At 42.7% G+C, this 23497-nt stretch overlaps 4 protein-coding genes and 1 long non-coding RNA gene across 11 annotated transcripts; 2 read left to right on the top strand and 3 right to left on the bottom strand.

Moving 5' to 3' along the window:
* The first annotated feature begins 1537 nt into the window (after positions 1-1537).
* sowahcb (sosondowah ankyrin repeat domain family Cb) lies at positions 1538-4824 on the top strand. The gene has a single exon (XM_034099278.2). It carries the CDS (start codon positions 1689-1691, stop codon positions 3312-3314), a length of 1626 nt encoding a protein of 541 aa, XP_033955169.1. The 5' UTR covers positions 1538-1688; the 3' UTR covers positions 3315-4824.
* Positions 4825-5740: 916 nt separating this feature from the next.
* On the bottom strand, positions 5741-13498 carry dhrsx (dehydrogenase/reductase (SDR family) X-linked). The gene is made up of 7 exons (XM_034099324.1): positions 13374-13498; positions 7992-8099; positions 7673-7741; positions 7122-7223; positions 6822-7029; positions 6506-6713; positions 5741-6422 (listed from the first exon to the last, which is right to left on the bottom strand). The coding sequence occupies exons 1-7, from the start codon at positions 13471-13473 to the stop codon at positions 6249-6251; spliced, it is 969 nt and encodes a 322-aa protein (XP_033955215.1). The 5' UTR covers positions 13474-13498; the 3' UTR covers positions 5741-6248.
* On the bottom strand, positions 8238-13463 carry LOC117458645 (E3 SUMO-protein ligase ZBED1-like). The gene is made up of 2 exons (XM_034099239.2): positions 13374-13463; positions 8238-11485 (listed from the first exon to the last, which is right to left on the bottom strand). The coding sequence occupies exon 2, from the start codon at positions 11434-11436 to the stop codon at positions 9394-9396; it is 2043 nt and encodes a 680-aa protein (XP_033955130.1). The 5' UTR covers positions 11437-11485; positions 13374-13463; the 3' UTR covers positions 8238-9393.
* LOC117458761 (uncharacterized) lies at positions 13493-17072 on the top strand. 7 transcript variants are annotated; one of them, XM_034099420.1, is made up of 11 exons: positions 13493-13617; positions 14384-14466; positions 14758-14866; positions 15464-15493; positions 15788-15832; positions 15905-15934; positions 16118-16147; positions 16319-16360; positions 16563-16583; positions 16747-16881; positions 16958-17072. In XM_034099420.1, exons 1-10 carry the CDS (start codon positions 13509-13511, stop codon positions 16857-16859), a joined length of 612 nt encoding a protein of 203 aa, XP_033955311.1. In that variant the 5' UTR covers positions 13493-13508; the 3' UTR covers positions 16860-16881; positions 16958-17072. The 7 variants fall into 7 exon arrangements, with proteins under 7 accessions (XP_033955311.1, XP_033955319.1, XP_033955335.1 ...); XM_034099428.1 differs by lacking the exon at positions 15905-15934; XM_034099444.1 differs by lacking the exon at positions 14384-14466 and having other exon boundaries at positions 13552-13617.
* A 3552-nt stretch (positions 17073-20624) lies between these two features.
* Positions 20625-23354, bottom strand: LOC117458805 (uncharacterized). The gene is made up of 4 exons (XR_004553448.1): positions 23140-23354; positions 22151-22215; positions 21868-21933; positions 20625-21060 (listed from the first exon to the last, which is right to left on the bottom strand). It is a non-coding gene; the product is annotated as an uncharacterized lncRNA (long non-coding RNA).
* Between the last annotated feature and the right edge of the window lie 143 nt (positions 23355-23497).

The raw sequence follows: 23497 nt of genomic DNA on the forward strand, positions 1-23497 counted from the left end.
GTAGGATAGTAAATGAAGGAAGGAATGACAGTCCGTTAAAGACGGTATGATGCTGTGTGTGAAAGAGGCTGGTGGTGTACATGTGAGATTCTAATATTGTTTGTAAGACTAAGTATGAGTTGTGAGCTAGACGGCCTCTCATACAAAGCAGATCTTTGCTGATTACATGGTAGATTTTACGTACATAAATGCAAAAAAGACAGGTTACCCTCAATTTCTTTGATTTTTTACACAAGTTTAAATAATATATTTCAACTTTTAAGTACTATAACTGTCAAATAAAAGCATTTATATAAACATAAGAAGTTAAAGTACTTATGCAATGAACTAATACATAAATATATTTATATTAACATTAGAAATTAAGGTAAAAATATGCACCCTGTACAACAATATCAGAAGTGATTGATCCACAGCAAGCTGACCCATCAGTGTGCATTGCTGTGTCAAGAGGTGTGCACATGTGATTCTAAAACAAGGTACCTGCCCTGAGCTGTCGGCCCACTATAGTTCTTTCAGACTAAATGTTGAACTCTGCAGCAGCAAAGGTGTCTGGGCACGTCAGCACATTCTTGCACACACTTGGAACGTGTTCATCCTGATTAATTAGGATTTCTTACAAGAATTGAGTTCTGTGTGTTATATCTGTTGGATCAGAATCTGAGATAAGGCTCATCTTTATGCTGAACTTAAACATAATCACAATGTCCAGAAAATAATTGTATATAATCTATGTATTTTTGCTATTTGTTTGTGTTTGGCAGTCAAGTGTTGGTTCACTGAGCTTTAACTGTTATCCTTTCAGTTATTTAAAGATACTATTATCTTTATCTATAGGAGTTGCTTATTTTAAAGCCACCAGCAGCTGTACTTTACATTATTTCTTTAATGTCCATGTATTTAAAACATTTTTGAACCAATTGATGGTATGCAGAGTGCAGACTAAAACCAAGGGGGGCAGATTTGAGGTGGAAACCTTGGAATGTATTCAGCCTTTTTTCGCCCCATAATCATAGGATTACGCAACGTGTAATATTCTTCACAAGCTCTGACATGATCTTGCTGAGTCAGGAGCAGGATCACTTGTTCAGTCCTGTTGTGCAACGCAGCAACCACGTTGTTTTCCCATAACAAACAGTACAGTCATTACTCATTCAAAAAACATCAATAACCAGATCTTTCAATCAAGTTTGAACCATAGACTGGTTTGAACCATGGTTTGAACAAACAGTGGTTCAGTGCAAAACTGGAAATCCGACAGAACCACTTAAAAGGGACCAAACAAATAACGTTAGGTTGTATTACTGTTATATCATTTCAAACATATTAAACTTTGAAAGGCTACATAATAACACAAATATATATTTAGAAGTGTATCGCAACCGCAACACGAATTACGTTTTAACTACTACATATGAATGGTACGGTGTCAGTAACCCCCCTCTCCCTAAAAGCCAATGGTACAGTCCTGCTCGGTTGCTAGGAGGCGGAGAACGCCAGAACAGTAGAAATAGACCGCAGGGAAAAGCTCCACCTTACTTGTCTCATTATATATGCATGACCTGTCGTCATTAACGGTTCTACTGTATTCAGTTCTGCCCCGGTCTGACTCGGTGAACATTCGGGTGCGGGACACAATCACAGTATGTTGTTATTAGCGTGATTGAAAGTGTTTTTGTTAGTTTACAATGGCTTCCGAGTGCACTCAAGAGACAATTCTGAACTTTCTAAAGCAGAACGGGAGCAAAGTGAAAAACGCCGATTTGATAGCGCATTTTAAAGCCGTATTCCCGGAGCAGCCGGAGAAGAAAGCGGCTGCCCGTCAGACATTTAAAAACAACGTTGACAAGATTGCTTTTGTGAAAAGTGAGAGTGGAGTTAAATATGTCTGCGTGAAGAAGAAGTTTCTCGGATCGGAGAAGGAGCAGCTGAGTGTTACCGAGGACGAGGCGGTGACGGTAGGCCTGCACACGTTACATCCAGAGGAACTAGTTCACCGTTATTATACCGCAGGTGCACCACACGGCACGCAGGCTCGTGCTGATGACGCGGCGGACTCAGCCCTGCACACACCTGGCTCAGGTTACGGAAATGACAGCCAGGTTAGAGTTCCGCATGTTTTCCCCTCTGAAACTATTCACCCGGACATAACAGCCGACAACAACAACAAGTGTCGGGAGTTTGTTTGTACAGGTGAGATGGGTAACAGAGGAAGCATCAAAAGAGAGAAGTCCAGGAAGGAGCAGGAGAGAAATGCGCCTCACGTCCCTGAGATATCAGTGACTGAAGCATCGCCTCTCCCGGCAGAGGGGCCTGTGTTCACCCTGCCTGGGCCTGTACACACCGCTCCTCTCAGAGACACTCTGTCCCTGGAGGGCCTGCAGGAGCAGTCTGATGAAGAGGAGGAGGATGAAGGTCAGTCAGACACACACAGTTTGTCTGGCAGTGAAGGGGAAGGCAGCCGGGAACACTTCATCCAGGCGATGATGAGCTGCTCCCCCCAGGTAAGCATGGTGTTACGCAACTCTGTCTACCTGTCCTCCAGGAGTGATGGGGACTCGGCCTCCTCGGGCATGGACGACGAAAGCAGGACGTCAGTGACCCTTGACCCGCTGGAGCACGAGTGGATGATGTGTTCTTCAGATGGGGAGTGGGGCAGCTTGTCCCAGCTCCTCTCCACGGATCCCAGCCTGGTCCTTAAGAAGGACTTTGTCTCCGGGTTCACCTGCCTGCACTGGGCGGCCAAGCAAGACAAGCCCGAGCTCATAGCGCTCATCATCAACTTCGCCAAACAGCACCATGTTCCCATCAGTGTTGATATTCGCTCCAACACAGGCTACACACCGCTGCACATCGCTGCCATGCACAACCACATGGAGGTGGTGAAGCTGCTGGTGGGGGCCTACAGTGCAGACGTGGAGATCAGGGACTACAGCGGGAAGAAGGCCTGCCAGTACCTCACTGACAACGTGAGCCTGGACATACGGGACATCATAGGAGCGTACGAGCATTCTGAGTCGACGAACGCAGAGAATAGAGATGGAGGCCGCTGGAGGTTCTCCAAGGTTCTCCAGTCCAAGCCCCTCAAACTGCTCACCCCCCACGACGATGACTGTGTGGATGGAGAGGGTCGACCCAGGCAGAAGGTGGTCCGCAGGAAGTCTTCCCTCAGCAGGATGAAGCCCAGGCTGCAGAAGCTGCGCAACAGAGCATCGCAGATCGTCCACAGCACGACGTTCCACGACCCCGAGGAGATGGAGGACTCTGGGAGAAGGTCCTTTAGGTCCAGACCCAAGACAAGTTTCTTTGGCTGAGACCAGGGGGGGGCACAGGGGGGCGGCAGGTAACGCACACAGTGACGACAGTGGTTTACAGTAACAGACAGAACAGACTATACGTTTTGAGCTGGGGTGCAGGGCAAAGCTCATAATTACATACATGCATATGTATTTACTCTCACAATGCAATCATTTTGATGCAAAATACTTAAAAATCAAAAACTAGGCTAATAAATGATCAGTTTGCATCAATAGGATGTGAAGTACCTTTCCCCCTTAATATGATGGAAATACTCTTTGCAGCAACAGTGCACTCAGAACTCACTCCTGTCAGTCCCTGCAGCCTGTATCGATGCACCGTACTGTAAATGCTCATAGTGTTAATCAGTGAAGGCTGATAACAGATGCTGAAGAGTGCATGGTGTGTGCCTGCAGGCCCGCTGACACGAGAGCCTCCTGACCTTCAGTCTGTTGTCTGCAGGAATATGTGTGCGTCATCATTACAGAGGCCATTGGCTTAACATACTGTAATCTGTGCTGAGGATGATTCTAAAGCATGCCTGTAACTATTTGGACCAACATGACGTTTACAGCCTCAGCTCTGTGGGCAAAGTCGTGTTAATATCCTCTCTCAACATTTAGTCTCCAATTTGAGGGTTAAAAAAAAGTTCCAGTCCTCTGCTGGAAGTACTAAAGCCATCTGTGGAATAATCCTCCACAGCACTGGCGTTTACAAATGCTTTGCTGAGCGGGAATGTACGGTATGGTACAAGTTGTTTAACACGTGTACAGCATGAGGTGGTTTATAGATCCAGACTGGATCAAAGCAGCTTGCACGGCAGCATCAGGTTGTCAACATAGGAGTCATCGGACACATATCTCTACCAGTGATGGTGTGTGAGGATGGGAGCTTTCTACATGTGTCAGTGCTTAAGCTAAAGAGTGTATTGTTATGTTAGCCACTCCTTTGCCTGTGTGACCACACGTTAAAACCTCAACCTGTTCAGTGTTTACAGCGAGCGTTTGAACGTGTTGGAGGGATGTTACATCCTTTTAAATAAGGATAAAATAATGAACTGTACACTTAAACTGCTATTAATGTTGCTTCCTGTAACACCACAAGGATCGCTAAATCTGGCTATAACTATATATTCAGTATTTGGTCTGTTAGTGGACTTAAACCCTCCAGGAATATTTGTTGTGTGTATTTAAAGTGTAAAATATTGACAGTACGCCGCTGCTCACTGTCTCATTGTTATTAAGTTATCCATGAACAAATCCAGTGTGTGTCTACAGTTAACCTCACATTATTTGTTGTCGTCATTCATCTCGGTACTATATCTTATTTTTTTTTAAATCAAAATGGCATCTTTAATCTTTTTGTATTCCAGCTTTGCACATTTGTATACAAACGGCTAATAGATTTAATTTGCACATTGTGATCTGTTACAAAAGTTTTACTTTTAAATTACAAAACTACTTGTACTGGTACAATAGGGGTAATTGTAATGATGTTTTACGCTGATTTAATAAATAATACTGTACATCAGTGCAAATCTATAAAAGACTGTCTGATTTAATTATTTTTTGGTTGCAAATGTAAACATATGGATGTCACCTAAAATCTTCACTTACTAGCTTTATAATTAACTTATTTGAAAGCTGCAGAAACAGTTTACTTGGAGAACATTTAGTTAGATCAATATTGTCATAACACTGTTAAATAAATCCAGAATGTGAGTTTGGATAAAAGCGTCAGCTAAATACAATGTCATGTAATGTTAACGGTAAACAAACCGTTTTCAGTTCAGCCACTAGATGGCAGTGCAGTGGAGGAGTCCTCTAATCTCTGCTGCTGCACTTAGTGCCCGTTTGTGTTGAATGAAGGCTTTTCGTTGTGTCCTAAACTGCACAGGGCACTCAAATCCCAAAAACTCCACGTTTGTTTTAAGGGAAATCTGAGCAGGACTGTGAGGAATGATGTAGGCATGTTTTCTCTCGGGGGGGGGGGGTCGTGGAAATGTGCAATAATTGGAGTGAAGTTCTTGGCAGAGGCAGCCAGAGGCAGAGCAGTTCCTCGTAGATGTTTCTAGAGAGAGAGAGAGAAGCCTGCGTCGACTCTTAGCTCACAAAGGTTTCCCTGTCATCATGTTTCTGTCTGCTCTCAGGGTTAGTCTCTGCACCAAATCCTCTTTGCTGGTATTCCACAAGCAGGCCAACTTGACTGCTAAGTGACTGCTTAGTCAAAACTAACAAATATATCTATAACCTAAAATCTAGCTGGATAGGTTTGGTATTACTCATTTCAGATAGATTGTTAAACCATAAGAAATAGCCACAACATTAGGTCTAAAGCAGCATTTTAAAAGAGGCACATCGAAACATCAAACCTGCAAAAATAAATTAGAGGATAACATAGTTTATAGATAACACATTTAAATAACTTCAGATTTCTGGGACTCTTCAAGGCTCTATGTTTATTAACAAGGTAATACATTGGACAATCTATTGGTATAATATGTACAATACAACCCAGTGGAAAAAGGCATATATCACAGTGATCATTGTAAACCATTATAATCAATAAATTAGGCATTTGATTAAAATACATTCCGAAGGTGATGCACAGTCGAATGTTAGTCATTTGGCATCTCAAGCATTGAACCGTACCACAGTATAAACCATAATAATACAATCATTCAATATCCTTCCTCTTATTATTATTATCTGCATTTACATAACAGTTGATCATTTTTAAGGTCATTAAAGTAATGGTGAATCTTCAAGTTATTTCAGTTTGATTTCTAAACATTTTTACCAGAGCATCAGCACTTACACAACATAGATAGTGTGCGCTACAGTTAGCATTAGCATCTGTGTCCTACATGATGGGACAAAAGTGCTTTTCAAGTTTGGCTGCCGTGAAAGCTTCAAAGGCACGTGTGTGTGTGTGGGGGGGGGTTAGACCTCCTAAAGGCCCACCAGCTCGCAGCTCTTCTTCCACAGCTCGGCCTGCAGCTCAGAGTCGTAGGACAGGGGGGAGGACTGCCTCTTCTCCCCGTTGTACAGGTAACACCCCCCCACCCCCTCCATCTCAGAGGCGGCCGCAGCGTAGACGGCGATGGACGCTCCCTCTGCCGGAGTCTGAGGTAGGAAACCGTGATCAGAACAATTAGACACTGGTAATATTGAAAACTTAACATCATGCGTTGTTTTCCTCGCAGTACCCTGAACAGGATCTTGGCCACAGGTTTCTTCATGGCCTGAGCGAGGCTCCACAGGTTGTCGTACAGCGCCGTGTCCACCATGCCAGGGTCCACGGCGTTGGCGATCACCGGGAGCCCCCCCGCCATCATCTGCTCCTGCAGGTAGTAGGTGAAGAGGACCAGGGCCAGTTTGCTCTGCGAGTAGGCCCCATGGGAGCTGTAGCAGATCCTGGGGGGGGGGGGCAATACTAATTATCATTCTGACATATTTGTTTTTTTAAGATAGAGAAAAACAGATAAAGCTTGGGGTGTGAGTTTAAAAAGTCTGATGTCTTACCTCCTGTTTAGGTCGTCCAGTTGCACCACCCCTGCGTAGTGAGTAGCGGAGGACATGTTGATGATCCTGGAGCAGCAGCCCCCCCGCCCCGACCTCTTCAGGGTGTCCAGCAGCAGGTTGGTCAGCAGGAAGTGGCCCAGGTAGTTGAGCCCAAAGTGGAACTCAAAGCCGTCCTCCGTGTTCCTCTCAGGCACCAACATGGTCCCCGCTGCAGCACACAGAGGACAGGTTAGTGCCACTTTGTTATAATGGATACTGTGACCCCCCCCCCCCCAACCCAACCCCTGCAGTGCACCCTACCATTGTTCACCAGCACGTGGAGCGGGAGGCGGCGCTGTTTGAACGCCTGGGCAAAGTTCCGCACCGACTTCAGCGAGGTGAGGTCTATGTAGACAAACTCAGCTGTGAACACAAAGCCACACAACACAGGATTGATGAAGGGTGCGAAAAGCTAACGTTAAAGTAACAAAGGTGTCTCCAGCTATGTTCAGGATTGCTCTCTGGGTAAGTGATCTCTCCATGTGGATAAGAAGAAGAGGACGCGAGATATCATGTCTCCTGTTGCCCTGGGCTCATGTCCTCTGTACATCTTTATTTAGATACTGGCTATAACACAAACATATTTCTCTCATATAAAGCTTTACTCGTGGTTATAAAAGCTTATACAATGTACATTTCCCCTCAGTGGGACTAATACAGGTATTCTGATATTCATTATTAATATTCAAACGGGGGCTAATGTTTTATATTATTAGTAAGGATTTGATGGCTGTTTTCATAACTGAAACTATCCAGACTGCAGTTATTTAAACCTTTGTAATCTGCATTGATGTGTTGGACAGAGACGTTACCTTTCCCCTCGCATCCTTCCTCCTTGATCCTCCTGACGGCGGCGGCCCCCTCCTCCTTCTCGTTCCCAGCTGGAGGTGATGGAGATCACAGAGGGTGGGTGTCCAGCACAAATGGACTCACGCACAATGACTAACGCTCATCTGTTTACAGTCCTAGCTATTAAAGATGTTCACTACACAAGGTAGGCTGCGGCCAAACTCTTTGAAACATTGTAAATGTAGAAATAGAAGCTGCGCTGAAGAGATGTAGTTAACATGTATTAAGGGGTAGCAGGTCGATGTAATGAGGCTCGAGGCATGTGAATGGACAGTAGCATACCTATGATAACATGCATGCCAAGGCTGGCCAGGTGTCTCGCTGTCTCATAACCCATCCCTCTGGTCCCCCCCGTCACAACGGCCACCCTTCCATCCTGCCTGGGTAAGACTGTAGGAGGAGAGAGCACCACAGCATTATGAAGCCTGCATTCACCTGCTTTCCTGGAGTCGAACAATATGTTCTACAATCACAATGTATTCAAAGAGAAGCAACAATAAAGGAACATATGGACATCAACCAGTCAGGCACATTTTGAAAATAAAATCTTTACTTTTTTTAACATTTCCTTCACATCATAAAAGTGCCAGTGTTCTGCAAAGCAAGTCATTTGTCAAACTCTGCCATTGATAGGGTTTGCAATACAGTACAAAATCCAGCCCCACATGATACAAAGTTCAGTCAAAGAGCCTAATTCTTTTTTTAATATTCCTAATTGATTACATAATAATAAAGATCTCCCAGCTGCTTCTGCTGTTTATTTCCGTTAACTACATTTTCTGTACAGACTTAGTAAAATCCAAAATAAGTTATTTTAATAGATATTTTAGGTATTTGGTAATATACCAAAAATAATGTGGGAAATGAGAACTTTGATCTGATGTGTCCTGGCGGGTCAAAGAGCCTATCTACTGCTCAAACCAGTCATTCAAATCTCTTAAAACATCTGCAAAAACAACATGCTGGGACGAAGCTAGTAGCTAAGACCGGCACAGACCCAGACTCAGCCGACGCCACTCCACCTCCACCTGAGCAACAGCGGCTGGATTTTAACCAAGGGACTGCTAGCCAGGGAAAAGTCGATGAAGCCATTGCACTGTATGTTGTAGAACACATGCAGGCTATTGCTACAGTGGAGTCACCCGCTTTCAGGGAGCTAGTTAGCATGATAGCATGTCCGGGCGGCACACGGCATATGGGACGGAAAACTTTTTCCAACTACCTGGAGAAAGAATATACAAAAATGTAAAGCCAGCTAATATCGATGCTATCCAGATTGCATATAATGCATGTCAAGTTGATCAACAGATTGTATTATTCTCCAATGCAATAACAGTACTGAAATGAAGGCTATAAGGGCATTAATATAATGGGAGCCCTTTTTTTAAGTAACTAAAAAGTAACTTTTTAAAGTAACGCATTACTTTTTGGTGTAAGTAATCAGTAAAGTAACTGAGTTACTTTTGAAATGAAGTAACTAGTAACTAGTTACTGGTTTTCAGTAACTAGCACAACACTGGTGATAGCACGAGATGAAAAGCAGATTACTTAAACCATTAGGATTCATCCACAGACATTGAAGTGATAACAATCTTCTTATCTGAAACGTTTTAAAGATATGCAACAAGGCATTTCCCCACAGTGTATAGTGTGCAGGGAGTCACCAGCACTCTCTGGCAAACAGTCATTCCACCGGCGGACCGAGACTACAGTTTCCTTCCCAAACATTGTCCAAGTCATCCTCACAGGGCTCAGGCTCATAGTAGCTCCGCGAGTTCTCGTACAGGAAGACCTGGTGATCCACTAAAGCTGGAGCTATGCGGTTCCTCTTCCCACACAGAACCGTCCCAGAGGAGCTCAGCAGCCGGTGGCATGGCACACTGGTGGCGGGAACACACCAGTACTTCTGGAGCACCTTGGGGAGGGTGGGGAACAAGAGAGCATGGCTGGACCACCACAGCAGAGGGTCTTCATTCAGACCCAGGACTCTCTGTGATTTGTAGTTGCTCAGCTCCTCCACCACCTGTGCGTGCAGCTCCTCCTGGCTCTGGTCTGCATCGGACTGACAGAATATGGCGGCCAAAGGGTTCTCTTGGGTTGCGCTGCCGGCGGACTCTCTGTGAGGCCTTTTGCTCGGTGGCTCGTCAGACACCACGGAGAAATCTTCAACGCATGGCCGCTCTCCAATCTGCTTCTCGAGGATTGCTTTCGCCTCCTCTATGATGTTACTCTCCACCTTGGAGCGCTCCTGTGTGGACAGGAAAGGAAGCTTTTTGTACCGGGGATCCAGGAACGTAGCGATGTTCAGGAACGTTGAGATTTCTTGTGACAGCTGTGTGTTTTGTGAATAAGTGCTTGATAGGACCTTTGCTATGACTTCTTTGGCCATGCCGATCTCTTTGAGGTCCCCTTCATTGACCTTAAGGGTGGTGTTCAACAACATATGAAGCACTGGCCTGACCATGCTAATGGTTGGGTACCTGCAGGAAGTGAACATATTTGCCACTACTTTAAAAGGCTGGAGCACTTCAATCAAGCCCGCTAAAAAGGTCCAGTCAGGGCCATCGAAGCTGAAATGATGGCTGCTGGAGCCCTCGATCAGTGTTGCCGTTACAGCCACCTGTTGCTCCTTCAGTCTTTGTAGCATCGCCAACGTGGCCAACCAAGACCTGCCCCTGTCTGTGATGAGTGGGCACTGAGCGAGGCCATGCTGCTTCTGTCTCTCCCTCAGCAGGTAGATTGTCGGTCCTCTAAAGTGATCAACAAGTTTCCTGCAACTTCCCAAAAAGCTGTCGACTCGCGGCAGCTGGAGCGCTTCATCCATGGCGCGATTGACGGTGTGTCCAAGGCACGGCATTTCTACTGACAGCTCCAGGAGAGAGCATGCTTTCACTATGTCCACAGAACCATTTGTGGTGGCCCCGATGACTTTATGAGTTATCCCCCATTCCACAAAGGTTTCATACATCGCTCTGGTGATGTTCTCAGCTGTGTTGTCGTCCCGCACTTCAAACGTTTTAAGGCACTTGTTGGTCATGGAGAAACCAGTTGCACTGTTGTGATTAACTGAATGCATTGAGAGGGAGATGTATGTCCTGTTCTGGGTTTGGCTTTGCCAGAGGTCTGTAGTGACCCCACAATTCAGAACCCCAGCAAGCTCATTAAACACCATGTCCCGGGTTCGGCAGTACATCTGAGGAAGCATCTTCAGTGCCAGGTCGCTCTTGCTCGGTGGGGAGTATCCAGGATCGACGGTGCTCATCAAGGTCTTGAAAGTAGGCTCTTCCACTACAGATACAGGGTACAACCCCTCGCAGATGAAGTTGATGACGGCTATTGTCAGATCATTATGTCGTCTGTTTTCATAGTTTAGGTTCTGCCTTAGGTTGGTGTCCTGGGATGGTTGCTGAACGTGTGTTCCTGTAGGCTCGGTCTTTATCCTGGAGAATGCTGTGGCAAACGCCTCGCGCATCTGATCCGTGTTGCTCTTCACAAACTCACTGAACTCCACAGGGTGGTTCTTCTCCAGGTGGTACGAAAGATTGGACGTGTTTCCAGAGTAAGCTATTTGACTCATACATACTCGACAGTATATTCGTTTCCAGTGCAGAATGCAGCCATCTGCATCTGTGTCGAAGCCAAAGTATTTCCAGACTTTGCTTTTTGCCCGTGGGTGAGCTACCAGATTGAGGCCAGAGCATGAAGGTCCTGAACTTTTACCCTCCATGGGTTCCTTTGGTTAGCAATCCACTTGGATGCCTTCACTTACTGAGCACCTAACAAGAATAGTGAAATAGACATTTGAGGATGTTGATTAGACATTCTAGCTATTTGTGAAGCTATGCTGACTGAAATGGGATTTTGTAATCCATCATAAATGTTAACATGCACACAAGAAACTTGATTACAGTGATCGATCAGATTTAAGCCAGAATATCAGAGAACTTGGGGAATTGTTCAAAACTTCACATGAGACATCAGGATTCATTACAGGACCGTAGCTCGGTGTACATAATAAACTGGCAACTGAGTTTATTTAAGCAGGTTTAATAACTTTATGGAAAGTCAGTTATGAGACATTGAATTGGATTTGATTAAGTGCATGCAGAAACAGTTTAAGAGGGTAGTTCAACATTTGGATAAATATGCAAATGTGCTTAACAAAAGTTGAATGAGACATTCATTTCATTCTGCAGTTTCTGGGCTAAGATGACCATCTTTTGGGTGCACCTGAAGAGCCAGGCAGAACAACTGGAATGTTTGCTTCATTTATTCACTTACGATCTAGCAGTCATGATGCTGGATATTCCATAAAAACACCAAGAATGCAGGAAATCCCCTTATAACTTTTAAATAGCCGGCATTCTTTGTAAGATTACGAGCATATAAAGCTCCTCTCAATCCATTTCACAGTCTGGGGACACAATGGTCCTTTTTCTGTGTATTGATCCCTTTCTACCATCACATGCTCTTACGCAAAATATTCTGAACTCAAAACAACATCACACTGAGTGTCTAATACTACAAGATAGCAGCTAACAAAGTGTTCGTTGTTTTCCGTGTTTTGGTCCACTCACTAGGAATTTCCTAGTGAGTGAACCAAAACAACCAAAGTCCTATTTAACAGAATAAAGGGAACTGAAAGATCAGATTTTGTTTATTATTATTGCAAAAAAAAATGCTCTTATTTGTGATAGTGAGAGAATAAAAGCTATTGAGCACAGCTTGGGTGCCTGTCTATTTCTTAATGTATTCTAAATGAAATGCTGTTTGCCAACACAAAAAGTGATATCGGTATCGGAAAACCGGTATCGGGGAATGGAACCTATATGAAAATATCGGGATCGGAAGCTAAAAAATGAGATCGGGACATCCCTACTAGGAAATAAACTTAAGTTAAAAGTCAGTTGTTTGTTTTATAGTGATATATACAGTATATGTTACGGGTAAAAACATTAGTTTTAGAAGTGTTTCAAGTGTTTGCATGTACACGCACTATATCAATATCAGAAAATATCCTTATCCATATGGTTAAAGTATTTTTAAGACTTACTTTTTTTATACACATACACTGTGGACAAACCTGTTTTGGGTTACATATGATTCATAATTATGAATGGAAGCATGTTATCTATTCTAGACTAGAGCGCTTGTATTAGACAGTATGGCAGTGACATGCATTTATAGAGTTTCACCAAACTCTTTTAAGAAAAGCAACTATTTAGTATTAGCTTGTTGTGCCTTTTGAAAGTAAAAAAATAAACATTATGGAGATCTGGTTTTATAATTTGTAATAGTTAGAGATTACACATACATGATCCTTCTGCAGTGGCGTTTTACAGATTTGGTCCACATGGTTTCTGTTATTGTTTTCATAGAACATTATAATAAACTAACGTTATAACAAGTGAACGACACCTCGTCATTTATTCAGATGGATGCCGAAATCATTAGAAGACACCATTATTACATTTTAATAACTCAGGATCCATCAACTATGTTTTTTTGTAGATTAAATTAGATAATCTATTTGTAAATTGTCGCATTTCTAACGGAGTCCGGAATAGAAACCAAACGTACTATAACTAGCTGAAATATACAACACAAATATATAACGTTAGATTTGCAGGAAGCAGACATTTTTAAGATATCATTTGAGCTGACCTGGTAGTGTAAAAGACTTGTTGAACATCTGATAGATGAGGACTTTAACTCCGCAAAGATAGAGCCGCAGCAGAGGCAGCAGCACTGACAGCAGCCACATTCCTCCGCCTGATCCGGAAGCGGTGCTCCTCGGTAATGAGTCCGGTTCGGCGCCTGCACGGGATTTATCTGCCCCATGGTTCCGCCTCAGATAAACTGCGTCACAAGACCATGCACAAGAAGCCACAAAGCTGCAGATTAACTGGTGAGCAGAAGATAATAATAATACACTGTAAAAGTAACAGTACTGCATTTAATATGGTGCTGAAAGTATTAGGATAAAAAAATACACATTGCAGAAAATATATAAATGTAAAGCAGCAAATCTTTATATTTGACAAGCTGGTGCTATGAAATGTTTTCCCCCACACATACGTAAAGGGGACCTATTATGCAAAATCCACTTGTTCATGTCTTTTATACATAAACATGTGTCCCCTCTGTGGAAAGAGATTCTGAAAGTTTCAGGAAAAAAGATTCTCTCTCTTTTTGTCCTGATCCATTTATATAAAAACCTGTCTGAAAATGAGCTGATCAGGACACTTTATGATGTCATAACGATTTGTTGGCTTGTGTTACCATTAGCCAATAACCAACCAAGGTAATACAGTATGGACAGACGTGCAGCTGAATGGGGGGGCTGTAACTGTACTCAATCGACACAAGAAACTCTTTAGTATGTTTCCAAATGAATTGCTCCATTAAGATGAAAACCATCAGTTTTCAAACATAAATGTTGGTTTTGATCAAATAACTAAACGGAAGTCATTAAAATATCCAAAACGCTGGCTATGACCATTTATATACAGTCTATGGCTATGACCCATACTTAACTTAATTTGTGTATTATTTTGTTTATTTTAATAATGAATCCAGAGTTCCCCACAGACAATTTTTTTATAAATCACATGTTGAATATGAACAATTACTTTTTACTTTTTATTTTAAAAGTCTTTTTTTTGTTTTTGTAGATCAGCTACCAAGCAACAGTCGATCCAACACGGAGCATTTTCATTGGCTGGGACCCACATATAGTTCATGCAATGGTTTCTGGGTAAATAAACACTTTAATGGTAGGCTGTGGATTCTAATCAGTTGCCTGTTATGATATGTACATTCCTGAATACAATTATGAAAAAGGTAATTTCACAATTGTTACTAATGGTCCATAACAAATGATGTAAAACACCAACAGGGAGGCTCCTTGTAATGTTGATACTACAAAACAAGACAAGCTCACCACTAATTGTTCTGTTCGTTTTGAAATAATCTTTTTTCGTCAAGTAATTTTTTTCGCAATACCCCTGTTGTAACAGCCTGCCCCACCCGGCGTGTTCTTTAAAAGGTGGAGGTCAGCTGCACCTCTGGATCTCTTCGAGGAAACACCGTCACCATGAAGTTCAGTCTGAGCGTCGCTTTCCTGCTGCTGGTCTCTGGGACCGTCTCAGCCAGAGGTAAGGTCTCTCTTCTCCATAAATGTCGTTTTTGTATTTTAAATGTCATTAAAAGGCATTACTTTCCTCTTTAGATACATTTTTTTCATTTGTTTCCACTATGAATGCTTTCTTTCTATGTTCCATGTACCACCCACAAAGTGCTGGAGCATAACTAACATGCATTCATATCAGCCTAGGGAATATTTAATAAACTAAGTATAGTTAAATGCTAAATCTCTGCTGTTATATTAGTTATTATAACAGAATGATAAATCCAAGCATAGGTAACACTCAGCCACACACCGCTTATTCAAAGGGTTTCAGATGGGGTGAAGTTTGTTAATAAAGGTCACCAATATGAAAGCTTATTTTCTCCAGATGTTATGGTTATAACTTATGGTTGACAGTTCTAGTTTTTCCATCCATTCATCCTTTATCTGTAAGTCTGTTATACATATAAAAGCTTTTTATCATGAGGGGAGAGATTACACATACACACCCTTATTTCAAATAACAACCACAAATCCCCTCTCCCACTCGTTTCACAACAACCTAAAGCAGGGAGTGGACCTTACATCTTGTGTTGTAATGACTTCTTCTGTCTTTCTCAATCAGGGTCCCTATTTGATGGCTTTTTCGGCAGAGGTGAGTTGCTTCAGTAAATGCAAAAATATTGATAAACACTTTGGGTGGGTTTGAATTTGAGATTCAATCAAGTTGAATTCTCCTCATCACTACTGTAGGTCTAGTTAATAGAATGACTTGATGTTGTTTTTCTAATCTGTAGCAATCCCCCAATCTCTAATTTATAAATGAATGGTTGTTTCCCGACTAAAGACGGTAAAGGTTTGCCATTGTTAGCATGAATCAGCAGTTTGATGCTCTCACTGCTCATGTGACATGTGTGGAGGGAAGAATAAAAATGTCTGTACTTTCCAGGATCCTCCTCGGGACAAGCCAAACCGGAACCTACTAAACCCACTGGTGAGAACTCTTCACTCACACTTAACATATTCCCACCTCATTACGCTGGTTATTCAATCTTTATTTTTTCAGGGTTCGATCTGGCTGATGCTCTCGGTCCAGGTAATTATTTCTGATATAAACTACGACTAAGCTTTGTGTAAATGGACTTTATTCAGTTGGTGGCAGTACTTCATGTATTGTCCACAAGAGGGCAGCAGAACCACCCAAACACACAGCACTGTTTAAAAACCTTTTTTGAAATATATACTGTGCCATTATCTATTATACGTTTGTGCTCCTCAGATCCCAAACCTACCAAGATTGCTGGAGGAAGTGAGTAAATCCTCCCTTTCTTATTTAATAAATTATTGACATACAAAAGGATATTAATGTGGGGTAAAAAAATCATTCTACAAAGACAGCATTGTAGGTAAAACTCTTTATTTTTTCATGTCTCTTTAGGTATCGAATTATTTACAACAAACATTTATTTTGTCATTTCAGACGCCGACTCTAGATTCCGTATTGATTACGCTCTCCGTCCAGGTAAACTCATTTGTTGAATACAGACCTCTCCCCTGCTACAGAGTAATTGTACATTATACACTTTAATGCTGCTATTTTACGTTACACATTTATCTGATTTGTTAACATACTTGGAAGGATGTTGGAGATAAGCACCTCCGACATAACCTCCCTATGGTTGTTATTGATAACTAATGTTGTATCAATGCTCTTGTTCCAACAGCTGTTGCACCCAGTGCTGGATGTGAGTCTGCTTTTACTCTGATATGATACTAGAGGTAGGAGAGTTGTGTAGGGACCACAGGGATTTACATGCACTGGATACTACCCGTCTTTTATTCATAGGCTTCTATGTTATTTCTTCACTTATGACCAAATCAGTGACACCTTTCTTCGCCTTCTCTCAGGTAACTTGGAGTTAGTCCAAAAGCTGAATAAGATCATTGAGAATCAGGACGACGAGCTGCGCCTGCTGAAGCAGCTCACTGCCCCCAAATCTCGCTTCTACGGGAGAAGCTGAGTGTGGAGATTCAGGAGAACTTGTGAGTAAAATATATTTTTATCTAATCAAACAAAGTGGCAGATTTATTTCACTGAGTCTTGCTTGTGTTTTTTCAGACATGAGGGGGAGGAGGCTCGGATGACGACATCTTCCTGAACTTCATCCTTTAAATAGAATACAGCGTGTCATTAAAGGAGGAGAGTACTATCAATAAAGATGATCAATGGTGAACTTCTGTGTGCCAATCATTACAATAATCTAAACTTGACCATTGTGGTTTTGAATGAGTCTATTCGTGTGTTCACATTCAGGACACAGGTTCGGTAATCAAAAGAAAAAGGAAACTTGCTGTAAGATAAAATCGTGGGTTATAAAAAAGAACTATTCAGTTTAAAATGATCTTAACAAATATGTAAGGCAAGGCAAGTTTATTTATATAGCACTTTTCAACACAAGGCAATTCAAAGTGCTTTAAAAAAAATGAAAGACATTAAGAAAATGGCATTTAAAATCAGTCATTAAAAAGAAAAGCTAATAAAAGAAACATTAAAAGAAAGAATACATGGATAAAGGTTACAGTGCAGCCTAAGATATACCCAATCTTTAGATAAACCTACCTTTTGTACCTAAAATGCAACACTAAAACTCTGTATAAGAACAACAAATCAAAACTAGGGTGGGCTGAGGCCAGTCAATGGGGTGGCAGGCTACTTCACGTGACGCTAGGGTGCATCCAAATACTCACCAGGTGTAGTCACAGCCAACGGGCTCCTCACGCGTGCCCCCCGGTGCTCTTCACTCCAAACAGTGAGGGTGACTAGGCCCTTCCAACCCTAAAAATAGCTCACCATGTGGCAGACAAACAATTCAGGCGCTGCCTTACTCACCACAGGAAGAGGTTTTGGATACTGAGCTTCAGGACAATCTGCAAGGATGTAAGATAAGATAAGATAAGATGAACCTTTATTAATCCCCGAGGGGAAATTCAGTTGTACAAAGCAGCAACAGAGTAAGCGTGAAAAAAAACAGTACAGCAAAGATTCACACAGATCAATAAAATCTAAAATCAATAACATAAAATCAAGGAAATAATGATAATAATAATAAAAGACTATAAAAATAGGAGATAAATAAAAATAAGAGTAAAATAACTGTCAGCATATATACATATTTCGTCATCATCTAAGTTATAAAGTGCATAATAAGTTAAAGTGACAAGTTAACATGGGTTGTGAAAACAGTGTATACTTATGGACCAGTGATTTAATTTGATTTCTTTATCATCATTAACCCCTTGTTGTGCAGCCTGATGGCTACAGGCACAAAGGACTGTCCGAGGCGCTTGGTGCGTTGTTGTGGAGGGATGAGTCTGTGGCTGAACGTACTCCTCGTCTTCACTAGCTCTGCGTGGAGTGGGTGGGAGGGGTTCTCTAGGATGCTGTCGAGCTTCCTCCTCCCCTCTGCCACCTCCTCCAGATTGTCCAGTTGTACTCCAACTACAGAGCTAGCCTTCCTCACCAGCTTGTTCAGCCTGCCAGTGTCCCTAGTGTTTGTGTTTCCACCCCAGCACACCACGGCAAAGAAGAGCACACTGGCCACCACAGACTGGTAGAACATCTGCAGCAGCCTCGTGCACACGCTGAAGGACCTGAGCCTCCTCAGGAAGAACAGCTTGCTCTGTCCCTTCCTGAAGAGAGCATCGGTGTTGTCTGTCCAGTCCAGTTTGTGGTTCAAGTGCACTCCCAGGAACTTGTAGCTGCTCACCACCTCCACATCCTCCCCCCTGATGGTGATGGGGGTCAGAGGCCTCTTGCTGCTCCGCCTGAAGTCCACCACCAGCTCCTTAGTCTTGCTGATGTTGAGCTGGAGGTGATTGTTGTCACACCAGCCTATGAAGTTCTCCACCAGGGCCCTGTACTCCTCCTCATCGTCATCTGTGATGCAGCTGACAATGGAGGAGTCGTCAGAGAACTTCTGTAGGTGGCACGAGCCGGAGTTGAAGCGGAAGTCGGAGGTGTAGAGAGTGAACAGAAAAGGTGACAGCACAGTTCCCTGGGGGGCCCCGGTGTTGCTCAGCAGCACGTCAGACACGCTGCCCTGCAGTCTGACATACTGAGGTCTGCTGGTGAGATAGTCTGTGATCCAGGCCACCAGGCTGCGATCCACCTGCATCACTGACAGCTTCTCAGCCAGCAGGTGTGGCCGGATCGTGTTGAAGGCGCTGGAGAAGTCGAAGAACATAATTCTCAGTGAGCTGTAGCAAGTTAGCATAGAAATACTAGCAGAACTGAGAACAGTATCCTATATTTTAGTTAGGCAGAGCAAAAGGAAAGAACAAAGGGACCCAGGTGGCTTTTATACTCTAATGAGGGGAGTGTTTGGGGGAGGAGTCAGGCCTTGAGGTGCACGACTCACTACATTAGTACGAACAAAAGTTATTGCACTCAAATTACCCCTACAGACGTTGACTATCAAAAGCAGACTCATTGAACTGTATTCCACAGTAATGATATCACTGGTACAGGCTATGTAATATAAAGAAGTATTCCCCAGGTCAAAATATTTGATTTGATTTTGTCTGTACAACCATCCCAGTAATGTTCCTGTGACTATGATGTGTGTGTATAGCTCCACCTGGTGGTCACTCACTGCACATGCTCTCCCTCCTGTCTGCAGAGCAGGTTCAAGACTTTTCTTTTGGTCAAACACAGCAAATAGTTAAGTTCTCCAGTCGTTTTCCATGTATGTATTTAATACATTCTTTTAAACTATATTCTTTGAACTTTTAAATGTTTTTTTTAATGTTTTTTTATGTAACTCCCAAACAATAGAAAGCTTCACAGATGAAATAGCTTAGAGAGATACACAACCGCTCAGCAACCCTAAAGTCTTAGGTTCGATCCTCGTGAGGTGCAGTGAGTTTTGAAAGCCAACACCCAAAGTGAAGAATTAGATTAGAAAATGAAACGAAGAAGAGCCACAACAAGTGGCTCAGAGAGATACAACACTGCCCCTAAAGCTAAAGGTTGTTAGTTCGATCCTTGTGAGGTGCCTTGTTTCTTAAAGTCCATCATCCCAAATAAAAAGGCAAAAGCACTTCAAAACCTTCTCGTACTGTGTCAGGTCGAATGGCTCAGAGCGTGAGAAGACTGACGGAGAGACTGAAGGTCGTCGGTTCAAGGCTCTTCAGGTCCAGTCATCTTTAAGGTCCACGAACCCAAATGAACAAGACATAAGCTCTACGAAACAATAACGTCTCAGGTCAAATCAGAGGTGCTTGGGCTGTGTATTTTAAGGTCCAGACCTGAGGTGAACATCTCAGATAGGCCAGGGAACATCTCACTGCGTCAGGGCGTATGGCTCACTGTGATAAGAACCCGTCTTGGAGACCAGAGAACGTGAGTTCAAACCTCGGGTTTCCACTGGGTTTAAAGATCCCAGGAGTCTGAGTCTTGTGCCGTGCAGAGTTTTAATGTGTCTTTCCCGTGATGAAGAACTCAAATACAAGCAACAGCAGAGAGCTGTCATCAGCTCTCATAGCTCAGGGAGATAGAAGGGTGCTTGGTAGACCAGAGGTTGCAGGTTCGATGCAGAGATGGAGATGGACAGAAGGATAATGATAAAAGGGACGGGTAATAAATACATTAATAGGATGTTGATTAAGGGAATAGAATAAAGGAGGGTTAGGAAGTAAGAGAGAAGTGAATAAGACACTATCTTAGGAACTGGAAATGAACAAAGGAGACCAATGTATTTTAACTTAAGAAACTTTTTTTTATTCACATTTATTCATTTTACTCATACATAGCAGTGCAGCCTTTTCCCCAAGTCTGCTAAACGTCCCCAAGTCTGTTAAGTCTAATAAGCGGCCGATAGGTGGCTGCCGGCTCTCACTGCACTCCTGTGCAGGGCCCTGCAGTCACTGCCGATAGTCTGCTAAGTCAGTAGGCCTGCTAAGTCTGCTAAGTCGGGGGGGCTGACGTGGCTGGGGGGGGGGCCGCTCGGCACCCCAGCCACCGCCCCAAGTCGGCTAAGTCTGCTAAGTGGCTGTGTGCTCTCACTGCAGCCACATCGATAGTCTGTTAAGTCTGCTATACGTCCCTCAGGCTGCTAAGTCTGCTATACTTCCCCAAGGCTGAAAACGTCCACAAGTTTTTCAGAAACATAGGCAGCCGGGGTCTTAATTGATGGCGTGGCGGGGGGGGGTCCTCTCTTCACTCTGTGGGAAGAAAAGAAGAAAAAGACACCATGAAGTCAGTATAGCTAACCCTAACCCATGAAAACATCGTATTTTATGTGGAAATAAGGCACGGTGTAGTGCGTAGACACAAGGCGTAGTATAGTATGTCGATAACGATGACAGAAAAGTAATAATATAGCATTTCGAAAAAATTGAAAAATTAGAAACGACATAGTAACGACATAGTATGTATGTCGATTTTTTGGGAGAAATGCAACAAAATAATAAAAATATATATTTTACGCCATAATAAGGCACGGCATAGTGTGTGGATACCAGGCGTGGTATTTTATTTTGTTAGAAATGACCGAAAAGTCATAATATAGCATGTTGGAAAAAATGACAAAGAAGTCATAACCCTAACCCTAACCCTAACCAATGTCGGAGAAAACATCGTATTTGATGTGGAAATAAGGCACGGTGTAGTGCGTAGACACAAGGCGTAGTATAGTATGTCGATGACGATGACTGAAAAGTCATTATATTGCATTTTGAAACATTTCAAAATATTTGAAACGACATAGTCGATAAATGTTGAATGTATGTCGATTTCAAAAAGAAAATGCAAATAAATAATCTAAACAATTATTTGATGCCAATTATTTGATGCCATAATAAGGCACGGGATAGTGGTATTTTATTTTGTTAAAAATGACCGAAAAGTCATAATATAGCATGTTGAAAAAAATGACAAAAAAGTTATAACCCTAACCAATGTCGGAGAAATGCTAAAAGAAAACATCGTACAGTATGTCGAAAATATCCTAAAAAGTCATAGTATAGTACCGTAAGTTCTTCAGAAACTCAGGAAGCCACCGTCTTCATTGATGTCAGACGAATGTCCTCGCAGTCCTGTGGGGAGAAAAGACTCCATGAAGTCAGAATAGTAGATCAAAAATGTCAGTAAAAACTACACAGTATAGAAGTTTTAGAAAAAAAACATAATATATTAGGGTGAAAAATGTGAATAAAAAATGACATAGTATAATATAGTACTATCAGAAGACATTTTGAAATTAACGACATAGTATAGTATGTCTAAAATATCATAAAAGTCATAGTATAGTACTGTAAGTTCTTCAGAAACTCAAGAAGCCACGTCTTCATTGATGTCAGATGAATGTCCTCGCAGTCCTGTGGGGAGAAAAGAAGAAAAGACACCATGAAGTCAGTATGTTGAAAATATTCAACAAAACGACATGGTGCAGGGGTCGGCAACCTTTTTGATGTGAAATGCCATTACAAAAAAAAATTGTTATCAGCGTGCCAACGATCGTGAATTATCAACGGGGTGGGGGTGAGAGGAGCTCGACGCTCGTGAACTGTCAACAGGAGGGCGGGGGAGCCTCGCTGCGGAGAAGCAGTGTGTGGACCTGTCAGCGCAACTTACATGATGCCGAATTTAACAAACACATTTAAATAATTGGTTTAAACGGCATAATAATAAGGACCATCGTCCGTTCTGTGATTCTCCAGAACACACATGTTATGATATTAGGGTCATGCAGAGTGAGATGAGATCGCTGTCCCTTTAAGAGAGAGAGTGAGGGGTGTGGCGTGTGCATGTGTGTGTGTGTGTGGATGGTAGAGCGAGCGTGCGTATGTTTCTGGAAGTGAAACGAGGCAGCAGAAAAACAGAGGTCTGTGGTGTATTTTGTAGCATATTATTTCGATGAGAGATGAGCAGATCGCCACTGGGCGTTCAACTAAAGACACAGCCACGCAGCGGCCTTTGTACAGCTCCTTATGGGTACTGCAATTAGTGAAGTGCTTTCCTCTGTGGTGAAACGATCAGCACGGCACCACGGAGGAAAGTCGCCTGGAGTTAAAGAGAGCGGGGCTGCGTTGCGTGCATGGCTTCCTTCTGCAGGTAACGGGGAGACGCACCCAGGCGGCGGTCTCGTTCAGGAACCACATTTTCTTTTTAAATATTTTGCACACTTATTCCTAGTGTGCCACTGGTTATGGTGCCGCGTGCCAATGGTGGCACGCGTGCCAGGGGTTGCCGACCCCTGGTATAGTATGTCGAAAAAATCAGAAATGGTCATAGTATAGTACCGTAAGTCCTTCAGGATCTCCAGAAGCCACGGTCTTCGTTGATGTCAGATGTACTTGCACTCGGTGTTACGGGAAAAGAAGAAAAAGACACCATGAAGTCAGTTTAGTAGAATGAAAATATCTATAATATATACAAATGCAAAAAATCAACATAGTATAGTAAGTTGACAATATCATAAATAGTCATAGTACAGTATGTCGAAAATATCCTAAAAAGTCATAGTGTAGTACCGTAAGTTCTTCAGAAACTCCAGAAGCCACCGTCTTCGTTGATGTCAGATGAATGTCCTCGCAGTCCTGTGGGGAGAAAAGAAGAAAAGACTCCATGAAGTCAGTATAGTAGGTACTGATTGGCTGT

The sequence above is a fragment of the Pseudochaenichthys georgianus genome, chromosome 2, assembly GCF_902827115.2.
Source record: "Pseudochaenichthys georgianus chromosome 2, fPseGeo1.2, whole genome shotgun sequence".
Classification (NCBI taxonomy): domain Eukaryota; kingdom Metazoa; phylum Chordata; class Actinopteri; order Perciformes; family Channichthyidae; genus Pseudochaenichthys; species Pseudochaenichthys georgianus.

What these genes read in the sequence shown, in the direction of transcription:
- sowahcb (XM_034099278.2), top strand. Translation starts at nt 1,689, where the DNA reads ATGGCTTCCGAGTGCACTCAAGAGACAATTCTGAACTTTCTAAAGCAG.
- LOC117458645 (XM_034099239.2), bottom strand. Translation starts at nt 11,436, where the DNA reads ATGGAGGGTAAAAGTTCAGGACCTTCATGCTCTGGCCTCAATCTGGTA.
- dhrsx (XM_034099324.1), bottom strand. Translation starts at nt 13,473, where the DNA reads ATGTGGCTGCTGTCAGTGCTGCTGCCTCTGCTGCGGCTCTATCTTTGC. An exon ending in CAAGTCTTTTACACTACCAG is followed by an intron (nt 8,100 to 13,373) that starts GTCAGCTCAAAT and finishes CTCCTCCTACAG; the next exon opens with TCTTACCCAGGCAGGATGGA. An exon ending in CCACGTGCTGGTGAACAATG is followed by an intron (nt 7,030 to 7,121) that starts GTAGGGTGCACT and finishes TGTGTGCTGCAG; the next exon opens with CGGGGACCATGTTGGTGCCT.
- LOC117458761 (XM_034099420.1), top strand. Translation starts at nt 13,509, where the DNA reads ATGAGTCCGGTTCGGCGCCTGCACGGGATTTATCTGCCCCATGGTTCC. An exon ending in ACAAAGCTGCAGATTAACTG is followed by an intron (nt 13,618 to 14,383) that starts GTGAGCAGAAGA and finishes TTGTTTTTGTAG; the next exon opens with ATCAGCTACCAAGCAACAGT. An exon ending in GTTCATGCAATGGTTTCTGG is followed by an intron (nt 14,467 to 14,757) that starts GTAAATAAACAC and finishes GTTCTTTAAAAG; the next exon opens with GTGGAGGTCAGCTGCACCTC.